At 43.6% G+C, this 19,173-nt stretch overlaps 2 protein-coding genes and 2 long non-coding RNA genes across 4 annotated transcripts in view; 1 reads left to right on the plus strand and 3 right to left on the minus strand.

Annotated features, from left to right (window-relative positions):
* Positions 1 to 1,112, minus strand: part of LOC112550656 — an 18,006-nt gene extending 16,894 nt beyond the window's left edge. The window contains exon 1 of the long non-coding RNA XR_003094609.1: positions 158 to 1,112. This is a non-coding gene — a long non-coding RNA (uncharacterized LOC112550656). The remainder of the gene's footprint in view (positions 1 to 157) is intronic.
* A 500-nt stretch (positions 1,113 to 1,612) lies between these two features.
* On the plus strand, positions 1,613 to 5,423 carry LOC112550657. Its single transcript, XR_003094610.1, has 3 exons — positions 1,613 to 1,779; positions 3,692 to 3,779; positions 5,220 to 5,423. It is a non-coding gene; the product is annotated as an uncharacterized LOC112550657 (long non-coding RNA).
* A 125-nt stretch (positions 5,424 to 5,548) lies between these two features.
* Positions 5,549 to 11,494, minus strand: RPS21 (ribosomal protein S21). The gene is made up of 6 exons (XM_006025932.2): positions 11,404 to 11,494; positions 11,227 to 11,322; positions 11,042 to 11,105; positions 6,531 to 6,602; positions 5,821 to 5,876; positions 5,549 to 5,610 (listed from the first exon to the last, which is right to left on the minus strand). The coding sequence occupies exons 2-6, from the start codon at positions 11,274 to 11,276 to the stop codon at positions 5,601 to 5,603; spliced, it is 252 nt and encodes an 83-aa protein (XP_006025994.1). The 5' UTR covers positions 11,277 to 11,322; positions 11,404 to 11,494; the 3' UTR covers positions 5,549 to 5,600.
* Positions 11,495 to 15,434: 3,940 nt separating this feature from the next.
* CABLES2 (Cdk5 and Abl enzyme substrate 2) overlaps positions 15,435 to 19,173 on the minus strand; it is a 34,208-nt gene continuing 30,469 nt past the window's right edge. Inside the window, exon 9 of the mRNA XM_025206830.1 lies at positions 15,435 to 18,830. Coding sequence (XP_025062615.1) covers positions 18,690 to 18,830 — 141 coding nt within the window. The 3' untranslated portion in view covers positions 15,435 to 18,689. The remainder of the gene's footprint in view (positions 18,831 to 19,173) is intronic.

Here is a 19,173-nt window from a genome sequence, read left to right on the forward strand (position 1 = left end):
AAAGGCAGGCACGTTACCCGGCAGGTAGAACACAGGGCTGGGTTCTTGTCTTGGTTCTGCTACTGCCTGGCTCGGTGACCTCAGACAATTTATTTCCCCTTTCTGTGCCTGTTTCCCCCTCCCCCCCAGTCTGTAAAATGGGGTCAAGGATACTGACCTCCTTAATCAGGCTGTGATCTCCAGTGAAAAGGACTGGGTATCATCATGATCAGAGCTGCCCAGCAGTGATGCAAGTCCCAATGTAGGCAAGGTGCAAGTGGCTTCCACGCTGATGATGCTCGAGCAGTTACAGCAGAAATCTGGGGGGAAAATAACTATCTGACCGTAAAAATCTCCAATGGAGGATTGACCAACAAGGGCCAGTGGGGACACTGCCTGGGAAAGACTGTTTTTGCTGTTTCCTCTCATCCCCAACAGAAGACATACACACAGGCACACCACCCACCATTCAGTCCCAAACCTCAGTCCCTTAAATCACAGTGGAAAAAGCAGGAAAGTTTCTTTTAAGTTGAGGTCCAATAAAGACTTTAGAACAAGATCTCCCCAAACAGGAGTGTTAGTTACCATGGGGTGCTGGAAAACCACAGTCCAGTTGGATTCAGTCTCATCACATTTCTTGGTTTCTTCCCAATAGCCACTACTCTCAGATACCATTTCTTTGCCATAAATGTAGAGACTTCCAATTGAGCTTAATAATAGTTCTCACCTTCTTCTAACCTCAGCACTTATCGTTCCAGCTGGAGAATTAGCCAGGGGGAACAGTCCTGCCTCCTATCAAACAATAGTTTACTTCCTAGCAGGAAAAGGCTCCTAATTGGGTTTCCACTGTTTACTCATGGTTGATAGGTCCCACATGGAAGCAGGAAGCTGTTCGCCTGGGATGCTAAAGGGCAAATTGTTCCTGTTGCTTGGGAATTCGCTGGATCCTAAGAGTCCCTACCCTGCCATCCCATTATGAAGTCTGCAGACAGCATCTTAGTGCACAGTTTAATGCTGCCAGAAGCGCATGCATTCAGCTGCACAGCACAGAGCCTGGGGAGCTGCACTAGACACCCAGTAGTCCATGCTGATGGCTGCAGGCTGGTATGAAGGGGAGTGGTGGTGCACCTATGCTGCCTGCTGGTGCCCTGCCCTGCTACCCCCTATAAACCCTGCTACAGGTAGACATAACAGCACCCTGAACCTGGGCCTCTACAACCCAAATCCTCCCAGTATCTCCTGCACACCATGATACTTGGTGCCCGATTTTCTTTTAATGAGAAAAAATAAACTGCAGCATTATATTACTGCGGCACTAGCAGGTTCCTATCAAGGAATGAAGTGAACTTAAAAATAAAGAGTCAGCTGCTAGGCTGTGCCCAGGCAGCAGTGCTTTGGCTGCAGATGCTGAAATAGGCTCAGTTCAATGCAGAGGTCTGTACGATGCCACTGCCAAGTTCTTGTAAGAGAAAAGAATTTCACGACTTGGTGCAATATCACCATGTAAGGGCAACTGCCCATCCTGTACAGTACAAGTACAGTTCATTCCCTTTCATGGCTCTATGGGATGTGAACTATTCCTGTCACAGGAAAACAAAAGGCATTTTACACTGCAGTGATACCAGGGAAAGCATCTCCAGCTGTCGGGTGTCAAAGGGGCACTTGTATTTACGGAAGAATTTTATAAATCTTGATGCAACAGAAAAGTCTGAAAAGCTGAGTCCTTAGTGATGAGGGTTTGGAAACATCCCCGTCTCAACACACACTACAGCTGCCACCTCCCGATTCTCACTAGAAAATGTAAGTGAGAGATGTTTGCCTGGCTTCATTACCCAAGCTACTTAAATGCAATGTACAGAAGTTGGCAAACAGCGTATGAAGCAGAGAATAAAGCTGACATTACAGCAGTAAATTATTTCAGCCACAGATCTGACTGAGGCAGGAAGGTGGGAATTTCATTTAATACAGATGTTGGTATTTTAATTGATTTGCATTACATTAAATATGACATTTGAGAGAGCTTATCTCATGCCTGTCTGGGGCTTTTATGTTCCCAGTTTGCACTGTGGGAATACCATAAGAATGCATGGGGATTATTAAGCATCTCTGAGAACTAAAAGCAACTCAGTAATATTTAGGCTCTTTGGTAAGCAGGGCATTTGTCACCTATAAAGGTTTATTCCATTTATTCTAAATTTTATTCTAATGCCAAGGCACAAATAGCTGATTTAAGAGATTTCAGCAAAAAAGATTCCCAAGTCCAATTAAAACGCAGCTCCTGTTACTGCAAGCAACTAACAAAGGCTGGAGAAGGGCCAATGTTAAATCTCTCCCATTCAAAGAGTCTTTCTGGAGAATGCTTTCTGAAGTCTGCCTGCTGGAGTATCTTAAAAAAAAGGGGTAGAGACAAAAAACTGATCACTGCCCCAGCAAAGGTGGTTCCAGAGGATGGCTTTGCCAATTCACTTTCATACATCCATGCACTGAGCATATCACCTGAGCAATCCTTCAGCTGAACATGCAAATGTGCTTTACCTTCATAGCTGCTACTGCAAACATAAATGAGAAAGTTTAAGCCTTAAGCGCTGGCATTTCAGGCCTTCTGAGAATTAATAGAGGGGAGAGCAAAACGTTAACAAATATAGGGCTGGCTTAACAAGTGGACAAGGTTTTTGCTTCTGATGGTCTGAGCAGGGTTTTAAGCTTAAATTTCTCACACCCACACAAATCCTCAATCCACAAGGAATAAGCTACATTGAAGATTCTCAATCCAGAGCTAGTTGCTAAACATATGTACCCAAACACCCTGCATCTGTTCAGACAACATGGGAGAACTGCAAACGCAACATGAGCCGAGATGAGGTATGATGTACAGAAACAACAGCAGACTTGCACTCCTCTTTTATAAATTCCACACATTTTCAAAATCAAACCAGGCTAAGAAAATGAGCGCAGATGTGACCCTTGTCTCACCTTATTCAGTCCTAAAAGTTGGTCCAATAAAAAGAGATCACCTACAAAACTCCTCAACTTTCTCCTAAAACCAAGTATGCTCAGTACATGAGGTCTACAATCCCAAGGCAGCCATTGCCTTGTAAAGCTGGAGACAACATTGGATTGATAAAAGTTGGACGGCTTGGATAGTCAAGTGTGATGACATTGGGAATGCAGAATTCCTACAGCTGAAGAATAGCTGTGTGGTGCCTCTTACTGTAAGAACAGACATACTGGAAGGGACTACACCATAAGTGGATGGGAAGGTTTTTCATTGCTTAATTTAAACATATATGCAAGTCACACCTCCAAGTGATGGCAGGGAGATTGCTTCAGCTCTATCTCCCCCCTCTCTCCGCCCCCAGTTTCTTATTTTAAGACACAGGGCCATTGCTGAAATAGCTTTTATCCTTACAACTTCCAAGAGGTTTACAGCCAAAGCCAACCAAAGTCCTGTGAGCATTTTTGAGTAAATGTAATATTCCCTTAAAATCAAGGTCCCACTAAAAAAATCCCACCTACAAAACGGAACCCCCCCCAGGTCACTTTTGGCTTGATTCACATTTACTTATAACCCTATTTCTAGCGGTTTAACACTAAGAATTTCAGGATATGGGATGTGAAAGGAACTACATCTCTTTTAATGCCAACCATTCCCTCCCCTTCTCCATTTGTGTCATCTACTCTCATAGCTGCTGCTTTTGTTTTAATACTTTAGCACAGTATGGGTCAACATTTCTCATCACCACCTGCTGCAAGTAAAATATACAGATCTACGTTTGCTGTAAGAGATGCATCAGATATTGGTAAGCCTAAATAATCTGTGTGCTCTGTGAGGGTGACAGTATTTGACCTTAAGGTTTGAAGAAAGGTGAGCAAGGTTACCTTGGCTTTATGTTGCTGTAAGGTCTTCAAAACCTTCCAACTCCCCACTCTTCCGCTTGCCTTTCCTAACCCCTGGGGGAGGGGTGGTGGAGAAACAGTTGTAGCTTATTCTCTGCAAGGGTTCACACCATAAATACAGGACATGAAACTTAAGATGCTTGTTTAGGAAGCAGTAGCTCTGGCCAAGAGTACTGGGGCCTGTTCCAACAATGGCATTACACACAGCCCCTAGCGATCTATAAGTGTGTTAGTAACTGATACCAGAGATGAGGGTATGCACCTAGATGGATTTACTATGTGATATTTAGTTTCTCACCGCCCTATGTGAGAATACCACTTTATAAATACAATACCAAGGCCCTATGTCACAAAGTTGATAAATCAAAGTTAGAATCATTAAGGAAATGGTACCTGAAACTCTGGTGCCTTTAAGCCCATGAAGCTGGGGCAACTTCAGACACCTGAGAACTGTTGTTATCTTGTAGAAATGCCTTTCTTAACATGCATGAAGCAGCGTTGCTGCAGTTCTACCCTTTCAGCCTTGCAGATCAGACGTACTTCAGATCCTAGATTGGAGGTGAAGCTTAGACAGTTTAAAGCCTCATGCCCATACTGCAAAGTCTGCTATCTCCACCGGGCGTCAGCACTGCCTGAATCCCAGCCAAGCCAATCCAGTTTCTGCTTTCACAAATGCCTGCTTCATAAATACAGTATTGAATTCCCCACTATGCCCACTCACCAACTTGATGCTCACCATTGAAATAAAACCCCTGAAGCATGATAAACTTTGAAACAACTCTTTCAGACCTGAAGGCAAGAACAGCTGCATGCTTCAGGTCAAAAGTGCAATGTAGCGGATGTGAGCCAGAGACGGGGAACTGACAGATAACGGAGGCAGCGTTAGCATGGGTAGTCTCATTCCAACTGGCTGCACTCCCCTCTGAGGTCTGCTCGTCAGATAGCTAAAAATAACATGGCAGCAGGTAAAAAGTTTAATAGGCTATTAAAGAACCTGTAGAATGATTACTAAGCTGTTTATGGAAATGTTTAGATATTCTAAATTATTTTCTCAGACAGCGAACGTCGTCATTTCCCCACCTCTTAACACTGAGACTGTATATGAAAGAAATGAAGTTGTTCTTGAACATTTTGGTCTCTACCAGCTTTAATCAATCTGGATAAAGTGTGCCAAGAAACAAACATTCTGCATAACGACACACGATAAGTTTTCAGTGGGAACCTAGAGAAGGTAGCAATGTCAGAAACGCATACTGCAAGCCACTATCAGCAGAAGCTGAACCTACATTTTAATCCCTCAGACAAATTAAGTTACAAACAGGTCATGTGTTATTCTCTTCTAGGCAAGCAATTCTACAAGGAACAGGCCAACAGATATCCTGCCACAGTAGAGGGGAGTTTCCAGACTGCTATGTCAGCAGAACATTCAACTCTTTATCTAAGTGACAGAGAAAGCAATTGTAATACTGTAGCCCATGCTTAGAACCAAACACTAGATTTGCATGAGAAAATTTAAAACACACAGACCCAAGGAATAAAGGGTAAATTTAAGTTTTCAAGTAAGACACTTTTACATGTCAGACTGCCAGAATATTCCACCCATAGAAGTAGGCAGTTCTGTAAATTTTCAGCACAATTCTTGAGCAAAGACATGAACACATTTCACACAAGATGGGTTTGAACTGTTTATTTAATAACAAAATGTTCCATATCAATTTCTTCAATTAAAAGTTCCTGGGGAAAAAAAAAAAAAAAAAAAAAAAAGAGACAAGAATCGTTACAAATTCATAATCCGTTTCAGCAGCTTCAATAAATATTCCTGTTCAACTTCATAAGCATCTTAAAGAAACTAAAATACGTATATTTTCATCAAGATCTGAGCTTGAGAAACGGGGGGAACCAATTCCACTGCAAAGGTTGCCAGGGGCAGGATAACATACTTACTTGGAAACAATTCCATCGTTCTTTGCCAGACGCAGAATGGAGTCATCCGATTCTCCCTTTAATCAGAAAAAAAAATTGTTTGTAATTACTAATTTTTCAGTTAGAAATTTAAAAAAAGAGAGATGCAAGATAGACCACTTTAAGCGTAATTTTGCCAGAATATACTTTGGGGAATTTAATATTTAAAATAAAACCATTTAGAACAAACATGTAAAGATTATACTACAAGGGAATGTGCTTATGGTGCGTCTCTGAGGCACTGTTCCAGATAAACCCTAACTGACATTTGTTTTATAATTTCACCTTTAAAACAGCTTTAGATGTCCTGAGAAATCCTGGAGTGTCCTAATAAAAGCCTCTATATCCAGAGAGAATGTAGAGTGCTGCTGCTTTCTGCACTACTAACTTCCTTCCATTCCCTGAGTGCACTTAGCTATATTCCTTTGTACACTCATACGGGACCTGGTCCAGCACCCATTAAAATTAAAGGAAGTCTTTTCACTGACTTAAATGAGAGCTGAATAGGGCCAAGCCTGTTCTCCCATACTGTGCACGCCAAGCAGCATAGTCTTTTTGATAAAAGCACTGTCCACAGGGAACTGGACCTAAACATGAACTGTTCACAGAGATTAAACATCCACCATAAGAATAATGAGGCCAATCTAAAAGGCAACATACTTGGCTCCTAATTTTCAAGAAAATATTCTTACCATTCTACGGATTGCTCCACAGATGGCGTATGTTTTGAACTGGCCATTGACTCTGCCTGTGACTTTGTCAACCTGAAATTACAATCAAATAATTTTTAGACATTTTGGGTGTGCTCAGTTCTTGCCATGTCCTACCCACCCTTAAAAACAACAGTAAAGTGTCCAAGGTGAAACCTTTTGCAGAGAAATGAATACCTGGTTGGAATTTCAGAAATCACAAAGCTGAGCCAACTGCCTATGTTAAAAGTGGCAACTATGGGTTTCTTTCCCTCACAGGGAATGTTATATAACATATTTACTACAAAGAACCACCGAGCCTTCCTGATATAAAACATTTTTAGAGTAATTTTTTTGGGGCCAATACAAATCGCATACAAGTGGAACTTTAAGGAAATCAGCTCCTTCAGGAAGAATGTGTTTATCTGAATTTAGCACTGTATGTAACTGTGGGAAAAAGTCTTGTTCCACTGACAGATAATCCACAAGCCAGAGACAAAAGATCTCATATTTTAAACTTGTGGGGAAGTTTATCAGAAAGGGATCACTGAGCACTAGGCAGTGTAAAACTAAGCCGCACAGAAACCCTGGAAATATCACAAGGATTTGTTTTTCATTTTAGCTAATCCCCATCTATCCAAACATAAGAAACTCTTATTTTTTAGACTAGGGATCAGTAGAGAAATGAAAATAAACAAAAGAATTTTCCTTAACATTTGCAGAAAATAAAATCATTTTTAAAAACATCTAATATTTTTTCACACTAAAAGTTTGCAGAGGCTTTCCCTTGGCCTAGAGGGCTTTATGCAGCTATTTAGTGAGTCGCATCATCCCCACTATGAAGTAATAAAGATTATGTGAAACCTGACATTAACAGTTATGTGATATTACCCATACAGCAAACTGAAAAGATAGAGTCCAAGACTAATGATGGCAGAATAAGGAGCCATGGTCTCCAGTTGCATCAAAGGAAGTTTAGGTTAGATATTAGGAAAAAACTCTCTCACTAGGAGGGTAGCAAAACACTGGAACAGGTTACCCAGAGAAGCTGTGGAATCTCCATCCTTGGAGGCCTTTAAGACCCAGCTAGACAAAGCCTTGGTTGGGATGATCTAGTTGGGGTCAATCCTACTTTGAGCAGGGGGTTGGACTAGATTAGCGTTTCTCAATCTGTGAAGCGCCACGCAAAAGTGGGTTGCAAGAATAAGAAAGGGTTGCAAACAAAAACTTTCCAGCCTGCAAGGCGTTGCTTGGGCCCTCCCTTTCCCCCATGTCCGCCATACTCCCTCTGCCCCCCACGCTGCAGGGCTGGGGCAGGACTGGCCAATGATGTTTACAAAACAGGCTGAGAACCATCGGACTAGGTGTGACCTCCCGAAGTCCCTTCCAACCCTAATTTTCTATGATTCCATAATCATGAGTTCTATGCTTTTGCAGTTTGACATTACCATCATCCAGGGAAGTTTAATTATCAAGTTTTTCAACTATAAAGACAACCCTGTACAAAGTGCCAGAGGCAGGACTGCTAAAGTAAACTGCCAAAATAAATTAGATCCCACAACATGGAGAAGGTATTTGGCAAAGGAATTTGAGATAAGAGCGTGACGGCCGGAGGTTTTATACTAGATTCCAACTAAAAGGGAGGTACCAACTAGGTAAATATGTTCCAGAAGAAACTGTAAAGGTGGGTGACTAAAAATCTGTATTCAAATAGTGAGGGGCTGTGCGAAGCTTTGGTCCCCGATTGAATTTGGCAGAGATTCAGCCTGATTCGGTGACTAAATCTCCAAATCTGAATCAAAGCAAGAGTCCTTTTAATCTTTCCGAACCGAATTGGAACCCTCCGAATCCATTTGGAGAGATTCAGAAAGATTCAGATATAGATACAGCTTTACATGCTTATTCTACATACCTCAAGGTACCAGGTGGCTCGTGAATGCTGCGGCGGATGGAGCGTCCCACAGGAGGCTCCCCAGAGTGCTTGGCAGCAGACCTGGAAGTGGACCAGAAGCACTTCCAGTCCACTTAGGAGCCCCACCCCCCCTATCCCCCTGGCTTGGCAACTGGTGCCTCCTAGGTCGGGGGGGGGGGGGGGGGGGGTGTACTCTGGGTCCCCCCATGGCCACTTGTCAAGCTATGGGGGCACAGGTGGGCCCCCCACATGCTCCCCAGCAGACCCAGAAGTACTTTTGGTCCACTTCTGGGTTTGCCGCCGAGCACGTGGGGCAGTCCCCTGTGCTCCTGTGGGATGCTCCATCTGCCCCAGCATCGCAGCATTCACGAGCTGCACCTGGTACCTCAAAGTATGTAGAAAAAATATTCAAAGCTGTGTCTATGGCTGAATCACTGATTCTTTGAATCAGCATTGAATCTTCAGATTTGGCCAAATTGAGTTGGCGACAGTGATCCGAACCAATGAACTGAATCACTATCCTGGATTTGGGCTAAATTCGAAACAAATACGATCTGTTTCGCACACGCCTAGCAAGCAGTGCTTCACTGTCACACTAGAAATGTGTGTTAAGAAGCGTCGCCCAGGGAACCTGTTTTATTTAATTACTGACTTGGATGATGAACCAAGTCTAATAAAATCTGCAGATGACTGAACTGAAGGGAGTTGTCAGCACTTTGCAGAAGAGAATTTAAATTCAGCTTGACAGATCGGAGACACGCAGAGAAATCAACACAATGAACTGTACTAAAGATAAATGCAAAGTCCTACATTTTGGAAAGGGGGGAGGGAAAGGGAATCCAATGCACCAATATGAATGGCAGAATAACTGGTCAGAGAGCAGGTCTTGAAGGACAGGATCTAGGCTGTTACTATCGATTCATTCAGTTTATGGTCCATTATATGAAGCTGGTACAATGGAGAAATGTCCTCTTAGGATGCCAACCGAGTGTCAGTCACAGTGAGTAGTTATTGCGCTGATGGGCACAAGTTAGGTCTCAGCACTAGTTAGGTCTGATGGGCACTAGTTAGGACTAAGCTAGAACCAACCCTGCATCCAGTGTCCAGCACTGCGCTTCAAGAAGTATAAACAGAAAAATCAGAAGTCTGATTTGAAAGAAACAAGAAAAAGAGGTTGAGAAAATGTGACTGAAGAATGGTTTTAGTCTAGAACAGCAGTTCCCAATCTGTGGTATGGGTACCATCATTGGTATGCAGACAACCTGTTGGTGATACATTTTAACAGATTTATTATAATTACTTCATATGGCAAGAATTTGCTGGTGGGACTTATGGCTGAACCAAAAAAAAACCGCACTAGCGGTACTCAAGGTTGTACCATTTTAAATTGGCGGATGTGCAATCTATCAGAGTTTGGGAACCGCTGATGGATCCCACTTACGACCCAAAGGAGGGCCGTATCCAACACGGGCACGGCTGCTATATAGAGAGCTGCGATCAACTGTTCTCATGTGGGCTGGGCACAGAACAGCCAGTAAGCAGCCGAAATTAGCAGCAAAAATCTAGAGTAGATAAAAACTGACAACCAAGGCAAGTTAAGCAGTGGAACAGGCACCTACGGAGGCTGTAAAAATCTCTTTCATTTGAGAAAAGTTCAAATGTATATATAGCTTCTCTGTCTAAATTACTGTTTATTACATATATACATACACACACACACACACATACGTATGTATGTATGTTATATATTATATTTTATATCTATAATACATCTATCTATCTATATATATATATATCTATATCTATCATATACATAAAAATGAGACGGGGAAGCTATACACACACATACATGTACACACATACATACAGGCAGTCCTCGACTTGCAACGTTTCTAAATTGACACCCTGTTTACACTTTATGATGTCAATTTCGACTTCACAACGCTTGATGCCACGCCACGCCACGCCGCGCCGCGCCAAGGAACAAGTTCGCTGCATCGCCCATCTCCTTGGAGAGCGTCCGTCCAAACTTCCTTGGACACTTTCTTTAAGAAAGCAGATGAGACTCCAGAAAACCCTGCAGCCAGGACTCCCGGTAAGAGCCCTTCAAAAAAAGTCCAGCAAAGTCACCTCAAAGACGTCCTTCCAAGTCCATGCGATTGCTATTTACAATTTACATACATTAATGTAGCTATATGACTCATCTATAATTGATTGAGTACAAAGTTCTGGGGTATTTTTAGTGAAAACAGGGTATCACGCCTTGGGTTCAGGAACCAATCCCCCATTATAACATGGTTTTTTTATAAGAAAATTGGTTCCGAGTTACGATGTTTTGACTTAAGATGCCGTTTTCAGGAACCAGTCGTGTCGTAAGTACGAGGACTGCCTGTACACACAAACACACAGGTATATATACCCACATATATATGCATAGCTTCCCCATCTACATAACGCTCCCCCGTCTCTGCCTGGACCCGATCCCCTCTCGTGGCCCTGCGTTTCTAGGACGCGTTCGCAGGCCTATGACGACTTCCCGAGCCAGGGGCTCCAAGCCGAGGGCTCGCGAGCACAAGGCTCCCCAGCGAGATGCCGACCTCACCTCAGAGATGTTCATCTGGATGGACGCGTGGTCCTTCGCGCCGATGATGCGGTTGCTGGCGGAGCTGGGGGGGAGGGGAAGCAAGAGGCGTTTCATTGAGACGCGCGGCCGCGCTCGCTCTTGGGCCTCCGCCGCGGCGGGAGGCGGCGGTGGGAGGATGGGGGGGGCAGGGCTCACTCACTCACCACTTGCGCGGCACATAGAGATCCACGAACTCGCCCGCGTCGTTCTGCATCGCGCCCGGCTCCGCTGCACCGACCCACACACACGCACGCACGCACCTGGGCGGCACAGCACGTCACAGCGGCCCCGGCCCTCAGCCCGCTCCCCTCAGGCCCCGACCCCACCGCGCCGCCACCTACCTCGCACGCGCCGCGCCGGAAAAGGAAGGAAGGAGGCAGGCGCCCCCCGGAAGCGATCCTAGAGGGCCTGCGAGCGCTTCCGGGGCAGCGCGCTAACGTCAGCGGAAGGGGAGGGCCGCATCCTCCCTCTTTTGCTGCGGCTGCGCGCGCTGGCCTGAGGAAGCTAAGCAGGGTTGAGCCTGGTTAGAACGTGGATGGGAAACACACTGCTGCATTTAGGCTTCACATACTTGAAGCTGCACTTTGTAAATGTCCATTTTAAAATAATTTTCCTCTTCTAATATGACCAAAATAGACCTATCCAGTTATTATTCCCACTGAGTTTATAAATCTGTGCAGAAATAAGGAGAATTCGTCGTAAAATTTCATGAAAATCCATTTCCGTGGATTATTTTTTATCGGATGGGGCCTCTTAGACTGGGGTGCCTAAATGATGAAAACATCCATTTTTTTTTTATTCTAATGTGACCAAAATAGACCTATCCACAGTTATTGTCCATACTGAGTTTATACATCTGTGCAGAAATAATGATGATGCATCTTATAATTTCATGAAAATCCATTTCCGTGGATTATTTTTACCAGATGGGGCCTCTAAATAATGAAAACGTTGAGTTTTTGTTCTTTTTTCTTCTAATGTGACCAAAATAGACCTATCCACAGTTATTGTCCATACTGAGTTTATACATCTGTGCAGAAATAATGATGATGCATCTTAAAATTTCATGAAAATCTGTTTCCGTGGATCATTGTTATTGGACAGGGCCTCTTAGACTGGACGTAGCAGAGGGCCTCGGCACAGCCTCATCGGGCGCTGGGTCCGGGTCCGGCCGTCGCCCCGTCTATCAGCGCGGGGGGCGGTGAGATGGTCCCCAAGGATGCACAGGCTGGTTCTTTGACCCGAGATAACCACCCATGATAGAAAATAGGGGAAGGGCACATCATTTTGAACCAGGGTGTTATTTTTCTAGCCGGACTTTTGGTCGTGTGACTCTCCTTTTGTCCTCCTCCCGCCTGGAGCTGTAGGTTGGGCGACTTAGATAAAGCTTTTTACTTCACCTGATGAAAGCCAGCCTGGTGCAGAGAGCCCTACACCAGCCCTCGGTCCGGCACGATGGGAATACGGAGGAGGTCGTGATGCGGCGTTCGCCTGCCGCGGATGTATAGCTCGAGCTGCAGGGGAGCCAGCTGGACACACAACTCCCGAGAGAGCGGATGCTGATAGGGGAGTGGACTGGGTGCAACCAGGGTTTTTTCCTCACTGTTTCTCTCCCACTTGCTTCCTCCAACATTTAAGGTCTAGGAAGTTCCCATTCAGAGGCTGTGCCCCTCACTCCTCTGCTCATTAGCTCCTAATGCTTCAGCTTCCCGTATCTGTGACATCCTCGCTTACCTCCGGGGTAGCCCCCAGCGCCAGGTTCATAGTGGTCTCAGGGCTGCTCGTCTTCGCATGCATTCATACCGCGCAAACTGGAAGCCTTTGGGTCTGGACTTCTGGCTTCTCCATTTCAGCAAACAATGTCCTTTCTTGAAGCACATTCTTCCGTACAAAACCGATGAGAAAGGGGATGCTTCATCCTACCTGCAGCCTTTTCCAGCTATAACCTTAGACCTGCCATTACATAGAAAATGAGGGTTGAAGGGACCTTAGGAGGTCACATCTAGTCCAACCCTCTGCTCAAAGCAGGACCAGCCCCAGCTACATCATCCCAGCCAAGGCTTGGTCTACCCGGGTCTTGAAAACCTCCAAGGATGGAGAGACCACAACCTCTCTAGGTAACCTTTTCCAGTGCTTCACTACCTCTTAGTAATAAAATTCTTCCTAATATCCAACCTCAACTTTCCTTGCTGCAACTTGAGCCCATTGCTCCTTCTATCATCTGCCCCCACTGAGAGCAGTCCAGCTCCATCCTCTGTGCAACCGCCCTGCAGGGAGCTGAAGGCTGCTATCAAATCTCCCCTTCAGTCTTCTCCTCTCTGGGCTACTTGCCTCTAGTCTGAAATATTTACCACCTTGCAATACAAGCAGCTTCAGCTTTCCTGTCCCCACACTCTCCAATGTAGGAGATGGGTTTCAAGCCTCTCCAAGAGCAGTGGAAGTTGTCACAGCTCAGCTCCTCCATGGGTCAGGTCAATACACTGGTTCTCAAGCCTAGGGTCAAGGCCCCCTTTGACAACGCCAGCTCTTAGTTTTCACTAACAGTTGCAAGGAGCTCAGAAAGATCATAACAGGTCAGCCTGCTTTTAACAGCATGGAGTACTATTTGCAATCTCTGGGTTTATCTTGAGTATCATGTTTGCCACCTCATCATGTGGCACCCCATACCACCTGAAAAGGATCTCCACCAGACACCCTGCTTGAGAATCACTGTTAGCAAATGGTTGCTCTTTCTTTTCCCTTCACATACAGACCTGTACCTACAAGGCCTGGCTCTGGCCTTGGTACACACTTTCAAACTAAACGCACCGTGACTTTGATGCAGAGGTTTAAGTGAAAAAATAAAGAGTTCATGCAAGTGTCAGGCAAACCATCTTCGTGCGTCGTCTACAGGTTGGGAGCCTGGTATCCTGTCCTGGGATTCTAGTTGCAGCTCTCCCATGACTTGGGCAGTGACAGGATGAGATTCTGGGCAAGCCACTTAACTGCTCTGCATCTCATTTCTGCATCTATAAGATCAGGGATATTTTACCCATGCTCATAAAAATGCTTTTGAGGCAGCACTGTGCATGACAGCACTGATCCTACATATTGGTACAGGTGACATGAGGGTCTCCCAGCTCTCCCCTTGCAGGAGAAGAATAATGCCCAGATTCCCAGCAGAGTGCTTTAGTTCTTATCCAAGTTTTCACACCCATCTTTCACTCCATAAATAAGCAACACTTGGATGAAAGTAGTTGCTCTCGGGCTTGCTCTGGGTCTTCATAACACAGCCTTTTGCAACTCATCTTAAAAGCAAAAATCTTTGCAGGGGAAAACAACAGTTTTGACTCTTATTGTCATTTACTCCATGAACATGACAAAAGAACAAGAGAATGTGTCCAAGATTTAATGCTAGTCTCACACAAGCCCAGTTAGTGGCTTCCTTGCTTGGCTGCTTCACCCCCACCCCTAAATTGCATCTATTTTTTGCTGGACTTGCAGTGGGCCTAAAAAGGCCTGCAGCATGGGGTGAAAAAACTCAGATTTTGACAAATGCAACATCCCCCCCTCTTTCTTTCCTAATGTAACCTGCTATTAAAAATGAGCATTGAAACAAGCATCTGGTTTGAACCTTCACTCTGAGGACCTTTGTGGACTGTTTTCTATTTTAGCAATTGGGGATTAGCTGCTACTGGCTCAGATTCAGAGAGTGTGGGACAGAATTAGCTGTCTAAATTATGTGTGTAAGGACATTGTTATGCTTTTTATCTAGCTTATTAAGTTGTCACATGGAGGAGACAAAAGCAGCCCTTGAGGCTGCCAGACACCGGGAGTTACTTCAAAGAGTTTTAACATTATTTTAGGAAGCAGGTTGGCTTTGCAGGGCAGGAAAAAGAAAAATAGAAGTCTGGGTGCATTGGCAAGCAACTATTGATAGATTGCTTGCTAAATGAAATTGTTTCAGTGCTGAAGAGATTACAGAGCCTGTAACAACCGTGCCATTCTCTTAGGCCTGCTAGAACAGAACGACTACATATATCAACGCATCGGGGGGTTTCTCGCATTCAGTCAGCTCTCCCAGCTTGTGCAGTCTTTCTAAAGATTTTAGGTTGTACTTGCAACTCCCTCCTTGAATTGGCAAAGAGCCAGCAACAGATTAAGTACCTGGATTAAAAAAACAAACCCCAATGACTGGGCTTTCTAAATTGATTTTCTCCCTCCTACCTGTTCCTGTGATTAGAGACCTGATGAATAATGCCTTGCATTCGAAAGCTTGTCTAACTATCCCAGCTACATAACTGGTCCAACAACAGGATCCACTCTAAGAAATCCTTGCCTCTGGCATACCTGATACACAAGAAGAGACAAAGTGAAGGCTCCAAAACTGAAGTGTACTTTCAAGGAAGATTTAAAGAGAGACAATACGTTACACACCTTGAATTTGGTTGGTTACAAAGTATGTATAAAAAAACCAATTTTTATTTCACAGCATCTTAATGTCACAAATGTCCTTGGAAGATTGGACAAATTACAAATAGAGTTGAAATTAAATTACTGGGACACAAAACCAGAGCACAGTATTGCCTACATAAAAAAAAAAAAGTACACGCTTCTCCCACGAGGATTTTCTGTGCCGAGTCAAAGCAGCACCATATTTACATGGTTACATACACAATTAAACCCGACGTGCCGGTGTAGAAACCAGCACTTCTTTTCCAACCAAAGAGCTTTTGTTTCTTTAATTTGGTACGTACACTGTAAAACCTCTCTCCAAACTCACCTTGCGTCCCATTTTGGTTTTTACATTGATAAAGTTGCAGTGAGAACAGTTTGCCACACAGTGGCAGTGTCTGTATGACAAGATAAATATAATAAGATAAATATACAAGGATGAGCTGAACCCAGCAGGACTGCAAGCCTTCCAATTTGGGGATGAGAAAGCCAAGTCCTCTAACACTGCACACACAAACATATACAAGTCACTGCCTTTGCCAGCAGCACTGCTTCTGCACAGAAGAGTCGCAGACACAGGTACCCACTGTGCCAGCTGTAGACTATGGATTAAAAACAACAGTTTGGTCCTTATGACTTTGAAACAAGATTTCTGCCGTAGCAAGCAGGACTTGCCTGCCACTTCTTAGAGGAATTTTAGTGCCAACTGCGAATGACCAAGTCCACGATGCCATACTTTGCCCATATTATCTTGGGCTTCACAGCTCAAGAACTTGGGATGTGCCTGTGCAGAGGCTTGGAATAAATATTTCTAGGGAGATCGCTCAAAACTCTACGAAGAACAAAGCTGTTTATTCTCCCAGCAATGTGGGGAATAATAAAAAACCCCATAACTTGCCCACCTATGCACTGAAGCAAGGATCTACACTCCTATGGGCATTTGCCAGGTACAAGTTCCATTGCATTCGATGGAAATTCTGTCTAAGTAAAGGCTTCAGGGCTGAGCCTTCAAATATTCACATTTCACTCAGAGCATCTTTCTTCTGTTGCATATTAAAGAGGAAAGTTAACCGGTGCTGCTATGGAAAAGAACAAGCAAACCAGCACACAGAAAAGACTCCTTCCTCCCCAAATTCAAGTGCCAATGAACTTACCTTCATTATACCCAGGCAAAAAAAGGATACAGGCTGAGTTGCTAGGAATCTGCAGCAGATTGTGGAGCGCTGAGTGCAATGCAGTGAAGCTTTTTTCAATTGGCAAACCCATTTACAAGCAGATATATTTAATACTTCAATGCACAAGAACGTCCACAACTGGCCTTAGGGACGCTCAGCAAATTTAAAACAGTGGGATGTTTCTCAAGCCTTTTTTTGGTTGTGGGGGGAATAAAAAATGGCAAGGTGGACATTTGTTCTCTTTTCACTTTGTTCTTACAACTGTCCTAGATTTAAAAAGATACCCATTGCACCAACTTTGCACAAAGGTGACACTAAAGCTCACGTCCTGAGTACTGCTCGTGAGCTGCACTTGCACTAAAGCTATTAAACATAACAGAGTTTGTGACTTGGTTGGGATCGTTGCAGTTATCTGTATTAAAATTACACCTCACACTGCTGAGCCAGGAAGAGGGTCTAGTAAGTTTGCTGCAAATTTTAGTCAGGCTGCCCTTTGGGAAAGCAGCCGATTAACAAACCTCCAGCTCCACGTCTGTGCCTATCATGACGGCAGGAGTTAGAAGTGACAGTACTTCGTCCCAGAGACCGGGGAGCCTTACTGCAGTGAGGTCCAATACCCGAGACAGGTTCACAAACTTAAACGCAACATTTGTCAATCACAACACCCGAGTTTTTAAATTTTGCTCCTCACAAACAAGACAGCTTATTTATATCATAATATTGCTTAGATAAAAAACCCAAGAGCCACTAACTTGGTTGCTAAGGGTCCAAAACACTTCAGAACTCATCCCCCAAATGGAAGAATAGCTGGGACTAGAAGAAATTATTTAACCCTGGCATAAGCAGAACGCTGCAGGAGACCAGCCACCAAGTGGCTGCACGGATGTGCAAACGACCGGTCCCAGGACCGTCACAGTGGCACAATGCTTGGAAGAACTGAGTAAAAGAGTAGCATTTTTAAGAACTGGCCATGCTTTGTTTCACTGGCTTAGTTCAGTAGCATTAACTGCACTGGCTGAAACACTTGTGGACAGAGCACAAAAAGCTCATACATGACACTCGGTCGTATATAAAACGTTGCTTAGTTTCAGACTATCAAGAACAGTAGCACAAATCAAAACAACGAATGATATGATTTAATCGCGGTATTAAGCGATTATCTTCTGTTGAAGAATAAATGAAGATGGCAATTACTTTGCTGCAGGTACCTTGTTCAACAAGTGCGATAATTCATGGCCGGATTTTCAAATCATCTTTCCTCCTTTTTTAAAATCAAACCTGTAATCAGGTATTAAGCAAGCCGAACTAGAACAATTTTAAAATCTTGTGACCTACCGATTTATAGTACAGCCCCCCCCATGTGATATTAGTGCAGATATACCGGAATCGTTTTCACCATATGCAAGGCAAATGCAGGTAAAGAATAAATGGCTATTCAGGATTCACCACCATGCAACATAACTAACTTAAAAAGGGCTGGTACCAGACCAGTCAGTTTTAGGCACATCTTTAAAAAAATAAATATGCATTTCGTTAATGTAAAAATGCAAGAAAATTCTTAGAAATATTATTTGAAGTGTATCGTTTGGAATGGAAGTGATGCTCCCGTTAGACTCAAGGAACAAAATAAAGGTAAAAAAAAAATCCAAGGGAACAACTAGCGTAGCATCATTTGTAGGAAGAACTGACAGTTTCTTAATAAAATTGAAAAGGTAAATAAGAATAGCCAGCAGCCAATGGCAGCTGGCTTTGAATCACTTGTGCTTTAATGTCCAAAGAAAAATAAAAGTTCAATAACCCTTTCTATACCATCTCCCAGACTTGGCATATGCATCATTAATGTACATCTTGACTGCTTAAGAAGTCATGCTGCAGACTTTGAACTAGCTGTAGGCATGGGAGGATGTACATTATGGCATAGGAAAGGTCAGTGGCAAGTGTCAAATTCAGCAGCAAAGTGTTTGTGTAATGCTGTTCATCTCCAGAGCCACCGGCGATCTGCTGGAATGTAGCTTTGGTTACGAGTGCTGCGCGAGACGTCTATAATGAGGTAAAACTTGGTTTTCAGGAAGGTAGAGGGCCAGTTCCAAAGCTACAAGCACTGTAAATTCAAATCCAATGAGATCTCGTCTGTTGAATCTGAATCTTTCTTCTAGTTTCTGCAATGGCATAAAAATGAGAGGGATAGGATCAGCTATTATTTTTAGGGTAACCAGTTACCACAGGGTAATTAAAAGTAGAATATGTTAACATACATTGTATGACCGGCGCTTTATACAGAGGATAAGATATATAATGTATGTCTCCACTATGGAGACTTGATACAGACAATAAGATATATAATGTATATCTACAAAAAACTGCCAAAATGTATTATTAAATCCAATCATGAAATAGGCAGCTGAGATACCCAGTTTCCATGCAAATGTTCAGGATTTTTTGTTGTTGTTGTTTTTTTTTTTTTGTTTTTTGTTTTTTTTTTTTTTGTTTTTTTTTTTTTTT

The sequence above is a fragment of the Alligator sinensis genome, unplaced genomic scaffold (genome assembly GCF_000455745.1).
Source record: "Alligator sinensis unplaced genomic scaffold, ASM45574v1 scaffold1046_1, whole genome shotgun sequence".
NCBI lineage: Eukaryota > Metazoa > Chordata > Crocodylia > Alligatoridae > Alligator > Alligator sinensis.

What these genes read in the sequence shown, in the direction of transcription:
- RPS21 (XM_006025932.2), bottom strand. Translation starts at nt 11,276, where the DNA reads ATGCAGAACGACGCGGGCGAGTTCGTGGATCTCTATGTGCCGCGCAAG. An exon ending in TCCAGATGAACATCTCTGAG is followed by an intron (nt 6,603 to 11,041) that starts GTGAGGTCGGCA and finishes TTGTAATTTCAG; the next exon opens with GTTGACAAAGTCACAGGCAG. An exon ending in GTGGAGCAATCCGTAGAATG is followed by an intron (nt 5,877 to 6,530) that starts GTAAGAATATTT and finishes TTCTGATTAAAG; the next exon opens with GGAGAATCGGATGACTCCAT.